Below are 13,982 nucleotides of genomic sequence, written 5' to 3' on the forward strand. Positions count from 1 at the left end.
TGCTATATCCTTATTAGCTATAAACAGAACACTATTTCTTGTTTGTTTTTCATATCCTCAGTATCAAACAGATTTTCTGATTGAAAGTGTCTGATGCAAGTTCATCTCAATTCACCAATGACTAAGATTTCAATTTGCAGTTGTTTCACTGTGTTGGGTTTTCCCACATTTATGCTTCTTCTTCTGTTCTACAGGAGCTGTAATTCTCTGTTTGCAACTTCATATTTTCTTTTTCTGCATGGCAACATCAGTACCTACAAATTCTGAAGTGTTTAATCTAATTATAAACACCATGAATACTCTGAAAGATCTTCAGCTCTTCCTTAGTAGCATATTGAGTGTCGTCTGACCTGAGGGGCCCATAATCTACATTATATTGTCAATGATTTTATATATTTTTCCACGTGGCTTACTTGATAAAAATATATGAGTGTTTCATTATTGCCTTTGCCCTTACTGTATTAACGGAGCTCTTTGCCACTGTCCATATAGTGATATATGGATAAACCATGCTCCATATATATAGATGGCATGATGGCTCACATGATTAGGATGCTGGGTGGGAGGCTAGCAAGCCCATGTTTGAGACTCAAGTGCTGCCATGGGGTAGGTTGAGTTCCCATCCTTTACTTCAGCTCCTGCTAGGGACATGAAAGGAGCCAACAGCTGGGCATCCCCTGGGCAATGATGATGTCTCTGGCTAATCCTTTCAACCCAGAAGCACACGTTGCTTCTGACATGAGTGCAGTGTTATCTGCCTCTGGCATCTTTCTCTATTGCTCTCCTCCGTATAGGTGCCTGTTTGCTTTAGCTGGGCAGCTGCAATGACCTTCACTGCTTGGGTGATCTTGCTGGTGATATATTGTATACTCATGGCATACACTCACAATATTTTTGTTCACCCCTCCAAGAAACACTGGCTACTACTACAATGAGATAGCATAGTAGAACCTGGTGAGGGAAAATTATTTTAATACATTTGCTATGTGATCTGCATTGCTTACCAGTGTCCCACCTATTAAACCATGTTTCCTTTATAGGAAGCCCTAATTCTGCATTACAGAGTGCTCCTGGGATAGTATCAACCCAGAGACATATTGTCCTCCACTGCTGCAAGCCTTTAGATGATCTTTAAAAACATTTTCCTTCTCAAGCTGCATGATAGGTCAATTATGTGTCCATGTGTTTATTACTGTTTGGTTTGGTTCAAAATGTTTTTCCTTCTGTCACATGAGGTGCCATTTAGGTTGTTGTGGTTTAGATATTATACTGGGTTTAATGGTATGCTGCCAAAAGTAAGTTTTGAATTAGTCTAATTAATCCAAGGAAGGAAGGAAGGAAGGAAGGAAGGAAGGAAGGAAGGAAGGAAGGAAGGAAGGAAGGAAGGAAGGAAGGAATATATATTTTATAAAGGAATTGGATACTGAATAAAGTGGAACCAATTCTAGTAGAGGAGAGAGATTGGTAAAAGAAAGATTGAGCACAACAGTGAAAAAGACCAGAGTAGAGGCTGCAGAATAAGAGCAGGAAAAAAAAAGTCCAGACCTATTTTCCCAATGGTTCCCTTATGGGGGAGATACCTGTGTAATGCCTTGTAATATTGGTGACTAAATAATTCTAAGCACCCTTTGTACTCCTTCCTTATCACATTATCCAGAACAGAGGAATCTGCCCATCCTATTTTTTGTGCAGATATACACACAAACAACATTGATTCAACAAAGTATTTTATTTAATAGATAATTTCCATGGCCACAGGTGGTAAAGTTGGAAAGAGTTCAAGAAATCATATCTGTATGCTTTCCTAGTGTACTTTGATAGCAGGAAAATATATCAAGTGCAGCATATAAGTATATTACTTAGAAATAGAGAAGTTAAAGTATTCCAGGGAATGAACAATTATAAAAGACTAGAAAACCATGATCCATTGTGTCATTGTTTCAGAGATATTTCCTTATCTTTAAAAAGATATAGAATTACCATGGGTAGGCAAAAAAAAAAGTATGAGCATGGAAGTGACTTTTGAATTCCTGTCAGCTTCCCTACTGAATTTCCTCATGGGAAACTGGTAGGGAACACCTCGCTCCCTCCCTCCCTCCCTCCCTCCCTTCCTTCCTCTCTCCCTCCCTCCCTCCCATTTCTGATGGCTTCCATATTTGTTTTTCTTGTTGGAAGATTGCTGGAAAAAAGTCAGTGGGAAAGCTAGCTGGAAATTGCAAGTCCAAGACCAGCAGGCAGGATGTGATTGCTGATAGGTGGGAGAGGGAGAAGTTAGGGAAGGGAAAGCATAAGATGTGGTGAGCATTGAAAATGGTTTAGAGGCATATAGCATAGGTCAGGAATGGTGCTCAGGGATACATAAAAGTTGCCACATGGTTCATGGAGGGCACAGTCAAGAAGACTGTGTGGGGCTCCACAGGAGTGCATGAGATGTGCCAAATGGGTTCAAGGAGGGCACATGGTGGACCAGTGCAAGTTGTGAAGGATATGTGGGAGATATGGTACAAATCAGGAAAATAGTGTGAGGGACATGAGAGGTTCTGCATGAGTTGGAGAGTCTCTAAAGGGATGTGGCATGGGTTAGGAAGACTGTGCAAGGTATGCGGGATGTGCAAGACATCAGGGAGGGTGTAGAGGGGGAAGCACAGGTCAGAAAGTATTCATAGGGTGTTTGAATGGCTGGCTCATTGCAAGCATGAAGATCTGGGGAAGTTGTGTCAGTTGGGGAGTCATTACCCAAGCAACTTGTTAGTTTTCCTGCCAGCTTCTCCATTGACTATCAGGGAACGATGAAAATGTGACTTCAGCTGACTGTGGCAACACAGTGGTGCTGAATCAGCAGCAATATGGTAATGGTGAAGCAGCTACAATTTCCTCAAATTTCATTCCCATGGGAGTAATGGGTCCTAGCATTGTGTAAGTTAGCCCATTTGAGGTGCCTTCTTAAAAATAATTGTTGCCCTATGATGAACCATTTCTCCCAAATATAAACAAACAGACATGAGTAGTAGTATATAGATATGAATGAAGAAATATAGATTAGAAAAAAATATATATTCTTTGGCTGTTGGAAGAGAAAGTGAGTTTCTAAAATAGGCAGAGGGTCATATAGCAGTGTCACTGGGCACTGCAATTAAATAATATAATAAATATCGTCTGAAAAAAAGAAGGCTTTGACTCAGTAATAAAGCAGCAATCGAGTAGATGCAGATCTAACTTCTGGAGGCAGTGCATTTCATAGTTGAGATGAAAATCTCAATGCCCTAATCAAATGGGTTTCCACACAGTTGCAACCCAAAAGTCTCCAGAGTAGAGAAGGTAGAAGCTATATGAGAATTAAATAGGTAGTCTGGATAGTAGTCTGGTAATAGAGAAGGTCATCTACCAGGCAGATAGTCTGGTATGAGAGAACATCATCCTTATATATTATGGGTGTAGGGTATGCTTTAAATTTATACAACTCTATCACATAAAAATTGTGTAGACAAGATGAAATTGGTCATGACTGATACAAACTCAGTTGCTTCTACTTGGGAAAAAGCATTCAATGTTGGCTGAAAAAGAACTTTATGGTTTTAAAATCTGCTTCTTTTCCTAGTTAGGTGTGCCTTATTGTTCAGCTCAGGTAATACTAAAATAACAAAGCATTTTGGGAAGAAGATACAGCTCAGTAAACCACTACTGGAAGCTAAGATGGAGAAGATCTCCATAGCTACCATATATTTCCCTTTGGTGCTAAGGTAAGTTGGAACAAAAGATATCCAAACACTGCAAAATAGCAACATGCTGAAGGTGATGAATTTGGCTTCATTAAAACTGTCTGGTAGATTTCTACTTAGAAAAGCCACAGTGAAACTGACAATTGCCAGGAAGCCCATGAATCCCAAGACACAATAGAACATGATAGCAGAACCTTCATTACATTCTAGTACAACCTCTTCTGCTAATGAGTGCATACTAAAATCTGGGAAAGGTGGATAAATTACAACCCATACAGCACAGAGAGTTATTTGAATAAAGGAGCATAAAACAACAATGGAAAGGCTCAGGCTACCCCCTACCCATTTCATCATTCTAGATCCTGGCTTGGTAACCAGGAAGGCAAGTACTACAATGATTGTTTTGGCCAGTATGCAAGAAACTGCCACGGAAAAGATTATGCCAAAAGCAATTTGTCGAAAAAGACATACCCACTTGTCTGGTTGGCCAATGAAAAGAAAAGAACATAGAAAGGAGAACAACAATGCTATTAATAGGGCATAGGTAAGGTTTCGGTTATTGGCTTTAACAATAGGAGTGTCTCTATACTTAATGAAAATTCCAAGAATCAAAGCTGTTAAAGAAGAAAATAAAATGGCAACAGTGGTCAAACTGACTCCCAATGGTTCTTTATAAGACAAAAAGCTTATACTTTTGGGAATGCAGAAATCCTGTGTATTGCTTGGATAATGATCTTCTGGACAATTAAAACACTCCTCCATGTCTGGAGATGGGGAAAAGAAATAAAGTATTTTCAGTGCAGGATTCAATAATTACTCTCAAATGAATGTTGTTTCACCCACATATGTACTAGATTTAGAATAGTTTTGGCTGATGGGAGAGCTCTCTCCATTTGAAAAATGTCCTTTTGTCCATTGAACACAGTGTGTTCCCGCAAGGAAGAAAGTAACTCTTTCCAGTTCTTCACTGGGTGCAAGTTATAATTAGAATGTCTTTAAGAAGAAGTCAAATGTATGCCGAAATTTCCCACATCTGAGTATGCTGAAATTTCCCACATCTCTCTTGAAGTGTCTTACTACTTATAGTGATGTCATTCTTCTTCTCACCAAATCACACATTCTTATTTATCCAGTAATTGCTTTTACATCAATTATTTATAAAAATGGTTAGCAAATCAATATTTTAGGGTACACCAATAGCCCTCCCTCCCTCCCTTCCTTCCTTCCTTCCTTCCTCCCTCCCTCCCTCATTTACCCTTTTTATTATTATTATTATTATTATTATTATTATTATTATTATTATTATTATTATTTATTATTATTATTTATTAAATTTATATCCCGCCCTTCTCCTTACGGACTCAGGGCGGCTAACAATCGGATAAAAACACACAAATAACATTACAAATTTAAAATTAATTAAAAAGGAAATATTTAAATTTAATCTAATTAAAATATAATTAAAACCCCTCTAAAAGTTTCCCCTAGGCCAGTCCCGCAAGCTGGAATAACCATGTCTTAAGGGCGCGGCGGAAGGAAGGGAGATCAGGGATCACCCTGATCTCTGGGGGCAGTTCATTCCAGAGGGTGGGAGCTCCCACAGAGAAGGCCCTCCCCCTTTGCCATTTCTTTTTGTTTTCCAAATTTCATGTTTATATATTGCATTTATATCCTGCCTTTTCAGGGAGAGCTCAAACAAATACTTAAATGTTCCACCCATACCATGTAATTTTATTTCTGCATAATCTTAGAAGGCAAACTAAATTCTGAGTGATTCAGAGCCAAACAATGAGTGAAAAGAGATTCAACTTGAGATCTTGGTCCTAGCCACCCCACCAAAATATGGTGGTTTACCCAAGAGCAAACAAGCACACATTTCATTACTTTAGCAATGGATATTTCATTATTTAGCAGAAAGAGAGGAGAGAGAGAGAGAGAGAGAGAGAGAGAGAGAGAGAGAGAGAGAGAGAGAGAGAGAGAGAGAGAGAGAGAGAGAGAGAGAGTATTTTATTACCACTCTTGTTTGAAATCTTCCCTTTAGAACATGGAAGGCATTCATAACAACAAAATGGCTTCTCTTCCATTTTCGTCTTTCTATAACCTGAAGGACAATTGCTGTTGCATAGAGAAAAAGGATGTGTCTGTTGGTAAATGAAGCCAGGCATTGTATTAAAAATAATTGCATTTCACCTGCAATATGACATTCTGATATAAAATACTATTTATCAGTAAATAGGGTATTTTTGGAAATTATTAAGGTATTCTTTGTCTACTGAAGGATTCAGAAAACAATATATTTCTAAATGGCATGTAATCATACATAGACGACCTTGGCTGATCAGGGAAACTACATTTGTGCATCCCTGTCATTGCAAGAGATGTGACTGCCAGATGAGATTGTCAAGGATGAAATTTTGACAGCTACAGTACATCCCGCTGCATTTCATCTTGCCTTTAGATTAAGGGGGGAAATGTTACTTTCAAGTGGGTTAAATGGAGAAATGAAACCTTTTCAATTCAGCTGAACACTGTGAGAGCCTGAAGCCTTGTCAAGGACACCATAACAGGTGTGGATTTGAAGCAGAAAGTTTCCATAATAAAGTGAATTACATAAGAAGTTGGGGGTTTGGCTGGAGAAATATTGTTTAAGTCTATGAAATGGCATTGGAACCTCAGAATTAGTTTTGCTTCATCAAAACCATGCAGTTATTCAATAAACAATAAGATTTTTGGAAACAGAATGAACCTGGAGGGTTTTTTTTTGGGGGGGGGATGGATTCTCGAGCTGTATGTTGACAAGGAGGTTATCTGAATTCCCTTGCATTAGGTATTAAGAGAAATAAATGAGACTATCATATTTTCTCAAATATGACCTACCTTGTTAAACATGGTGGCCCAGATGATGTCATCTGCAGAAATAGTGAGAACTGCTTCTGGTTGAGCCAAAGGATCTATCTTTCCAACTTTGACTCTAATAAAGGACTGATTTGGGAATGTGACCCAGTTAATAACATCAAATGCAGCAATTAATTTCCCATTTTTATCAAAGGAGATCTTTTCCCCAGCACTGTTGTTAAATGAAACACTTCTCAAATAGTAGTGGAGCTAAACACAATCAAGAATTTGTATATAAGATTATGAAACCACTTAAAAGAAAAGTACATAAAAGATATTTAGTGATCATCTTATTAACCTTTTATAATCTCTAAGAATTTCAATAGTAAAAACAATTCAAGCTTTACAATTATATACTTGAATATAGTATATACTTGTATATACTTGCATATAATTGTATATAATTCATAATTTATTCAAAGATCTATTTATTATATTCTATAGCCTGTAATACTGTCAAATATTAATAAATACAATACATTGCAATAAAGATTGTCAATATTGCTAAGTTTCCAAATAGAATGAACAATCTAATGAACATGAAACATAAATTAGTCGGAAAAGAGGAAAAATAGATATAGCTGCTTAGATGTAGCTATATACTGGAATTCATATTATGACTAGTAGGTGTCAAAGATTTAATTTTTCTAATAATTTTTCTAATTTTTTAACTACACTTCAGTGATCATTTCACTGAATTGTGATGGTGAACTTATCCATGAAATTCCTCATTGTATTATTCAACTATACCTGCTGCTATTTTTTTGTTTTCATTCTATTAGTTTTGCTAAGTTTTTAATATAAACAGCCTTGATTCTTTCCAATTTGGCTGGCATAAACGTGGATGATAATGATGCAATTTTGAGGACCCGTAAAGCTATGGAGATAGGCAATAAGATTCTTCCATGTTTAGATGTAGAAATATACTGTTAGCCAAGAGAAGCCTGACATATTGATACTGTCACTTCTCTTCTTTAGATAACAAAATAACAAGCAAAGATCATTTATGAGACAACTAGATGATCATGAATAATTATTATTTTTTATTTAGCAAATAACTTCCCATCTTGTCTCCCAAAACAGAATATTATGGCACAAAATTAAGTATAAAGGGAGAAAGAATATGAAAACTTAGTGGATTCAATTGTATGATATGGAGAAAATAATTACAGGGGGGGGAACCCTCATTGTATCCCCATTGGAGATACAATTGGGCATCATCTCCAAATGTTGCTGGCTCCTCCATTCCAGGCACCCCATAATACCTCCTGGTCACATGATCTAAATTAGTGGGTATGCAAGCCACTCTTTGCAGATATATGGCCTGTGGAATAACATCACTGGAGATCCAGATGTTGGGTGGAACAGTATCCCCCTTTAGATTCAGATGGCCCTGATCATGCTAACGTTTAACTTAGACCTGGCGGTTCTCTGAACCATTTGGGCAAGTAAGCTGCTGTTAGATTGGTGACTAGATTTATTGTTGCTCTTTCTTTGTTTGAAGTTGGACCTTTTTTTTTTTACTTCTGATATTGTTAGTTTAATTTTTTTGTTACAGTTTGAATTTTTTGTACAGCCACCTTAGTCATTACTATGAGATGGCCAATTGTAAATAATAAATAAACACAGAGAAGTCAAACATACCCAGAGATGCAATTCATATCGATTCTTCCTAATTAGACGTCCCACACACGAGCACCATATACAGAGGCAATATATACATATACACCACACACACAAAAAGGATGCAACACAATAATTCACCACACAGAAGAAAACACCAGGGCCTCTTGTTGATACTAGCGGTGAAAATTGGAAAGACTTTTAGAAGTCATGCTTTGCTTTATGTTCCTATCTTGCTTTTAAAAGAGACATCAGCAACATTTCTAATGACAGAAAAAAATCTATTTAGGTTGCTACAATAGTTCTTTTCTTTTGGATATGTATTTTGTGGGTACATTCTCTGATGCCTATGTTATAATACATGCATTCCAACAGAATAACACAAAATGATGATTGCACACATTTTATAATGATGGAACTGATTTTTTTAAAAAAAATCTGGAATACCAGCCATGCTATCTAAATCATTGAGACAAAACTTCTGAATGAAATTGAGAGTTAGATATTTCATATTCCAGCTATGTTAATCCTCCTGCATTAGTGAACTGAATCCCTTACCTGCCATAGTTGATTCTGAAGAAACTTCCTCCCATGACTGATCCTTGTTCTCTGTCTGAATTTGGATGAATACATGGCTTGCAGAGCATATGCTACATTATAAACAGCGTTGTAAACATTATAGCTCTGTCCAGTCATACCCATTTCAAAAACAGATGCAGGAAGATCTTCCATCTTCTCATTCCCAGTGCATCTGTCTATGGTCTTTTCATCTATGAAAGCCTTAGGTAAAGAGCATTCAAATGCCTGTTCCCAGAAGACATTTATGAAGCTGTCCTGGCTTTTGGAAGTTGGGTTTTGAGTTCGAACAAATTCCTCAAATCCTAACACTTTTTTTGAGGAAACTGTAAATGAAAGAGCACCATGGATAAAATCTAGTCCCCAATTTTTTTGAAAAGGAAGGGATGTGAATTCCATCTGGGCTGTCATAATCCATACTTTACCTTTGGTTTTCAAAGATATGTCTTCAAACATTGAAACATAAGGAATCATTCTCAGAAATATCATGATCTGATTTTCCCCATATATGATGACAACATTGGCAGTGCTCTGCATGATATTTCTGTATGTTTCAAGCCAGTCATCGACCATTATACTTATATCAGTGGAAAAAGATTCTTTGGGCAGTTCTTTAATGAAATCGAAGCAGATACCTTTCTGGGAAAATAAGATATATGCACTCTGTACAAACCTTTCACCACTGTGACTTTCAAAAAAAACTAATCCAATCCATATCCATTTGAAATGCAATAACAACTGGAGAATCCCCATAGTTTGATCATCATCATCTGGAAACATTTGGTGGAAAAAATCAGCCTGGTCATAGTTATTCATTGGTGGAGCAGAGCCATAGATGATCTGAAGGACATTTTTTAAAAATAAGAACCTTAGAGGATGCACCCTCCAAATCTTGATACTTGTTTTTCATTCTCTATAAAACTTAATTGCAAACACTTATTCAGATCTAATTTAACAGATTTTTCTAGCTTATGGAAACATCACTTTTCTTATTTTCTCTGAATATGATTGCATTGCAAAGTGCAGATGTTGCAAATTGATTAATTCAGGAAATGTAACCTTCAGATGGACAACTCTCAGTATGATTGAGAAGGATTATTGAACTTGATTACAATGAACAATATTTCTTCAAACTTAAGTGTCATATAAAGATACTATTTCATATTTGAGATCTCTTTTATGACATACTCAGCCAGTTTCCTGATATCATAACACTATGCCTCACAGACCTGAAGATCAATTTCATAGAATGAAATAACCAGTTCTATATTTTTTTTAAAAAAAATACTAAAACCCAATACTGGCAATATCATATTGTTCTATTCCTTTGCTCAGCTATAATATTAGCAACCATATCAAAGGATTAAACAAAACCATTGTCATATTAAGCATGTAAGTAATCTTGGCTTCCTTCAAGAAGTACCATAAATCATGAGAATTTAATACACCTATGCTCACTTTCTGTATTATTTTGCAATGAAACTTTTTTTTAGAAAATGTCCTGAATGGATTAACCTTGACATTAAAAAATATCTTAATGTGATAAATAGAATGAATAGTATGGCAATACTGAGTTTCATAATACAAGTGGGGAAAGGTGATATCACTGTTGTCTGCAACTCTTTAAAGAAAGATATATTTTCCAGGAAAAGAAACGTTTGATTTAAGGAGGTATTGCCAAGTGTTGTCTAACACAGGGCTTTTCAACCTTTTCACCCATTGTACCACTTTTAGGATATGGTAACATCCGAGTACCACCAGTCGCCTAGCAAGGTGTCAAAAACTTCCAAAAAAGGAAAAAAAGTGATAAAGTACAAGTATCCTCAACTTACAACAGTTCGCTTAGTAACTGTTCGAAATTACAATGGCACTGAAAAAAGTGCCCCCCAAGTCATAGCCGAGCAAGACACTTGCCTGCCCACCTGGTGGCGCTCTTCCTCCTGTCCGAGGTTTTCATTGTTGTGAGCATTTCTGTTGAGGATTGGCAGTGGGGGTGGGTGGGGGTTTTTATTCCCCCCATCTGCTGGGTAGTTGCAGCAGGTTTTTGTCACTTCACATGACCCTGGGACACTGTGACTGTCATAAATATGAATCAGTTGCCAAGCATCTGAATGTAAATCACAAGACCCTGGAGATGCTGCAACATTCCAGCTGATCGGGGCTTCTTCTGGGCTCAGCAGAAGCACCAGGATCAGTGCCGAGCTCCAGCTGGAGCCTGGAGCTGATCCTGGCACTTCCGCTGAGCCCTGACAGTCCCGAAGAAGCTCCGATCCTGGCGCTTCCGCTGAGCCCTGACAGTCCTGCAGCTCCAGCCATCTCTCGCTCAGGCTTGTGCGGTGCTGCCACCAGTTCAGCTCATTCCCCTCCCCTGCTAACACTTTTCTAGGATGGTCACGTACCACCTGCCAGATGCCAATGTACCACAGGTGGTACCCGTACCACTGGTTGAAAAGCCTTGGTATAACACCCTTTCCAAATAAACTTTTTTTTTCTTCAAATACAGATTTTTGCACACCCCTAAGAAATAGCATTTTTTTTCAGCTGTGGATTGTGTGACTGCTTATATATCTATGAAAAATTTAACTCTCCCCCTATAAACCCCCAAAAGTATCTTGCTTTGCTCTATAATTCTATGTTTCCTAGAACACAATTGATGGAAATGATTTCATCATAGGGGTCATAGGATATGATAAGAAAAGAAGCTTTGCCTTCTTAAGGTTTCTTATTTAGGCAGGATTATCTCCCATGTCATGCTTTATGCAGGTCACCCTCTCATATTCATTATCAAATAACGTAATGTTGGATATCACCTTGAGCAGGGTATAGTCAAATCAATAGAGGAAAAGACTTACTATCCATGGTGATTATAGTGAATATCCTATAAAGAAAATAATGCAAATGAGGATGGTGATTTGGCTTGGCAGATAGAATTAACATTGTCCAATAAATAGAGATGTAGTAATATCTGAGTCTCAGCTAGAGCATAATATCTTTACTTAAAATGCTACTGTGCTAGGAGATGGAGTTTGCTGCCATCCATCTGCACAAAAACTTGTGTGTTACTAATGTTGGTGTTCTAAAGCCATTTGACCTAGCATTTATGAAACTTGTTATAAAGAACAACAAAAGTATGTATACTGTAGCTTATAGGCTACCCAATTTTTCTTGAACAGTTCTTGCCCGGGGGATCTTATCAATGTGCAAATTTGTTTAATGAATCTAAAGGATACTTTCCATATGAGAAAATCTTACCTGTGGGACTTTATAAAACCTCAAAATGTTGTCTATGTGTTGACAGATGTGAGAGTTTGGTCCTGCAATTACCGCAATTGTATTGTCCTGGCTGTCGCATTTATAATTAGGAATGAATTTGTCCTTACTGGAGAGAAGCTCCATTGAAGCAAAATAAGTCCATCTTGCCATGAAATAGCTATTGAAAATTTGGATTCCTAGGGTGATGTTAGGTAAGAGAGAAGACCTTTCATTGATTTCATTGACAGTGAAAGCCAAGGACAGGATATGTTGGTAGTTCTGCAAGAATACCCTAGAAGAAGAATTAGACCCTTAGCCATAGTACATCTGGTTTTTTAAAAATGAAAATGTCTGTATTTAAGCATTTATACCAGCAACATTTATTTATTTTATTTATTTATATCCTGCCATTATCATTTTTACAAATAACTCAAGGTGGTGAACATATCCAACACACCCTCTTCCTCCTATTTTCCCTACAACATCAAACCTGTGAAGTGAGTTGGTCTGAGAGAGAATGACTCAGCTGGCTTTCATGGCTAAGGCAGGAGAAAACTGACTAGAACATTGCAAAAGCATTACATATTTAGTCTCAGTGCAAAAATTTGCAAAATGGCACTCATAAGACCCATGTGCAAAATCCTTATTGAAAACTTATGAAATACTCTCAATGAAACAAACATGAATAAAAGCAAAAGCATTTTGCTCCTGATCACACAGATTGCAGTGCTGCAAACTGTTACTGTAGAGATCATTTCAATATGTTTTTTTAAAGGAAAAATATTAAAATAGGTAACATAGAATATACAATACTGAAAAAAGTTATAGCTATAGAAGAATAACAAAATGGCATAGGGAATATTCCAACAGCTTGGATGCAGATAGAACAAAAGGTTTATGATCAACTCTAAGAACTCTTTCACACTAGCCAGTTCAGCCTCAAGGGACTGGGAAAAAAAATACAAAATTGATTATTGTGCTGGCAATCATACTACAGATTGTACAGCCTTTTCTCTTAGCATTTGCAATGTTTAAATGCCAGCTGATGTATTTGTTAGAAAGAGGCACATTACATTAGAGGAAAAAAAATAACTGGAACTATTTAACTTTAAAAAAAAATAGTGCAGCAATAATGAGAAGTTAGCTGCTTTCACTGAGATATAATTAAATCTCCCTCTCCCTCTCTGTGTATGCATTCTAGACTGCCATATAATATAATGACAATTATCAACTCCATACATGAGATCCCCAACTGGATCCTCAGACATATGTCTTCTGAATGTTGTCAGATCAGAAATCATGTAGATTTGAGAAATAATGCCCCCAATGATGAGATCTCCTGATTGATAATATTTATATTGAATAGGAAGAGGTTTGCTAATAATACATTTAGTTTCAGGGGTACAGGATACCCATTGGGGTAATAATAACAACACTAGCATTGTGAATGATGCCATGACATGCCAATATCTACTGGGTGTTGTTCAAACACTGACACTGAAGCACCTGTTAGGATTACTTTGCTGCGTAATAACCGTCTGACTTCAAGCCATAACTGGATAATGCAGTTCTTCAGATTCCTAGGACAGTATGGGTCTTTTGCCCCAGCTATAAAGGAAACAAGGAACACTGAGATTCAAATCTTATTTCATTGTTTTTTTCCAGCATATCATACTGAGGATTTAAGAAGAAGTCAATTTAATCATAGTTATTTTACTAATTACAGGGCAGGTACAAGTACATGCAGTAGTTGAAGCTTCTTTGTAATGCTGCAGGAAAAAAATGAACTGTATTTAGATTTAAAAATACTTAGGTGTGAATTAAATTAATAGCATCATATCCATTTCAATGGGACTCTTCCTAGAATAATAGATACATATCCATTATTCCATTTCAGCATACACTCACTGTACACAG

At 37.0% G+C, this 13,982-nt stretch overlaps 1 protein-coding gene across 1 annotated transcript; it reads right to left on the reverse strand.

Annotated features, from left to right (window-relative positions):
• Nucleotides 1-3,575: 3,575 nt before the first annotated feature.
• On the reverse strand, nt 3,576-13,507 carry LOC107298784 (vomeronasal type-2 receptor 26-like). Its single transcript, XM_015828150.2, has 6 exons — nt 13,305-13,507; nt 12,066-12,243; nt 8,796-9,653; nt 6,597-6,824; nt 5,734-5,860; nt 3,576-4,483 (listed from the first exon to the last, which is right to left on the reverse strand). The coding sequence occupies exons 1-6, from the start codon at nt 13,505-13,507 to the stop codon at nt 3,576-3,578; spliced, it is 2,502 nt and encodes an 833-aa protein (XP_015683636.2).
• Nucleotides 13,508-13,982: the final 475 nt, after the last annotated feature.

This window comes from Protobothrops mucrosquamatus, unplaced genomic scaffold, assembly GCF_001527695.2.
Source record: "Protobothrops mucrosquamatus isolate PMUCROS unplaced genomic scaffold, P.Mucros_1.0 scaffold4278, whole genome shotgun sequence".
NCBI classification, from domain to species: Eukaryota; Metazoa; Chordata; class Lepidosauria; order Squamata; family Viperidae; genus Protobothrops; species Protobothrops mucrosquamatus.

Coding starts and splice junctions, on each gene's coding strand:
- LOC107298784 (XM_015828150.2), bottom strand. CDS start 13,507: ATGCTAGTGTTGTTATTATTACCCCAATGGGTATCCTGTACCCCTGAA. Junction 12,244..13,304: donor GATCCAGTTGGGGATCTCAT/GTATGGAGTTGA, acceptor AATTTTCAATAG/CTATTTCATGGCAAGATGGA. Junction 4,484..5,733: donor GAAGATTTCAAACAAGAGTG/GTAATAAAATAC, acceptor CCCCATCTCCAG/ACATGGAGGAGTGTTTTAAT.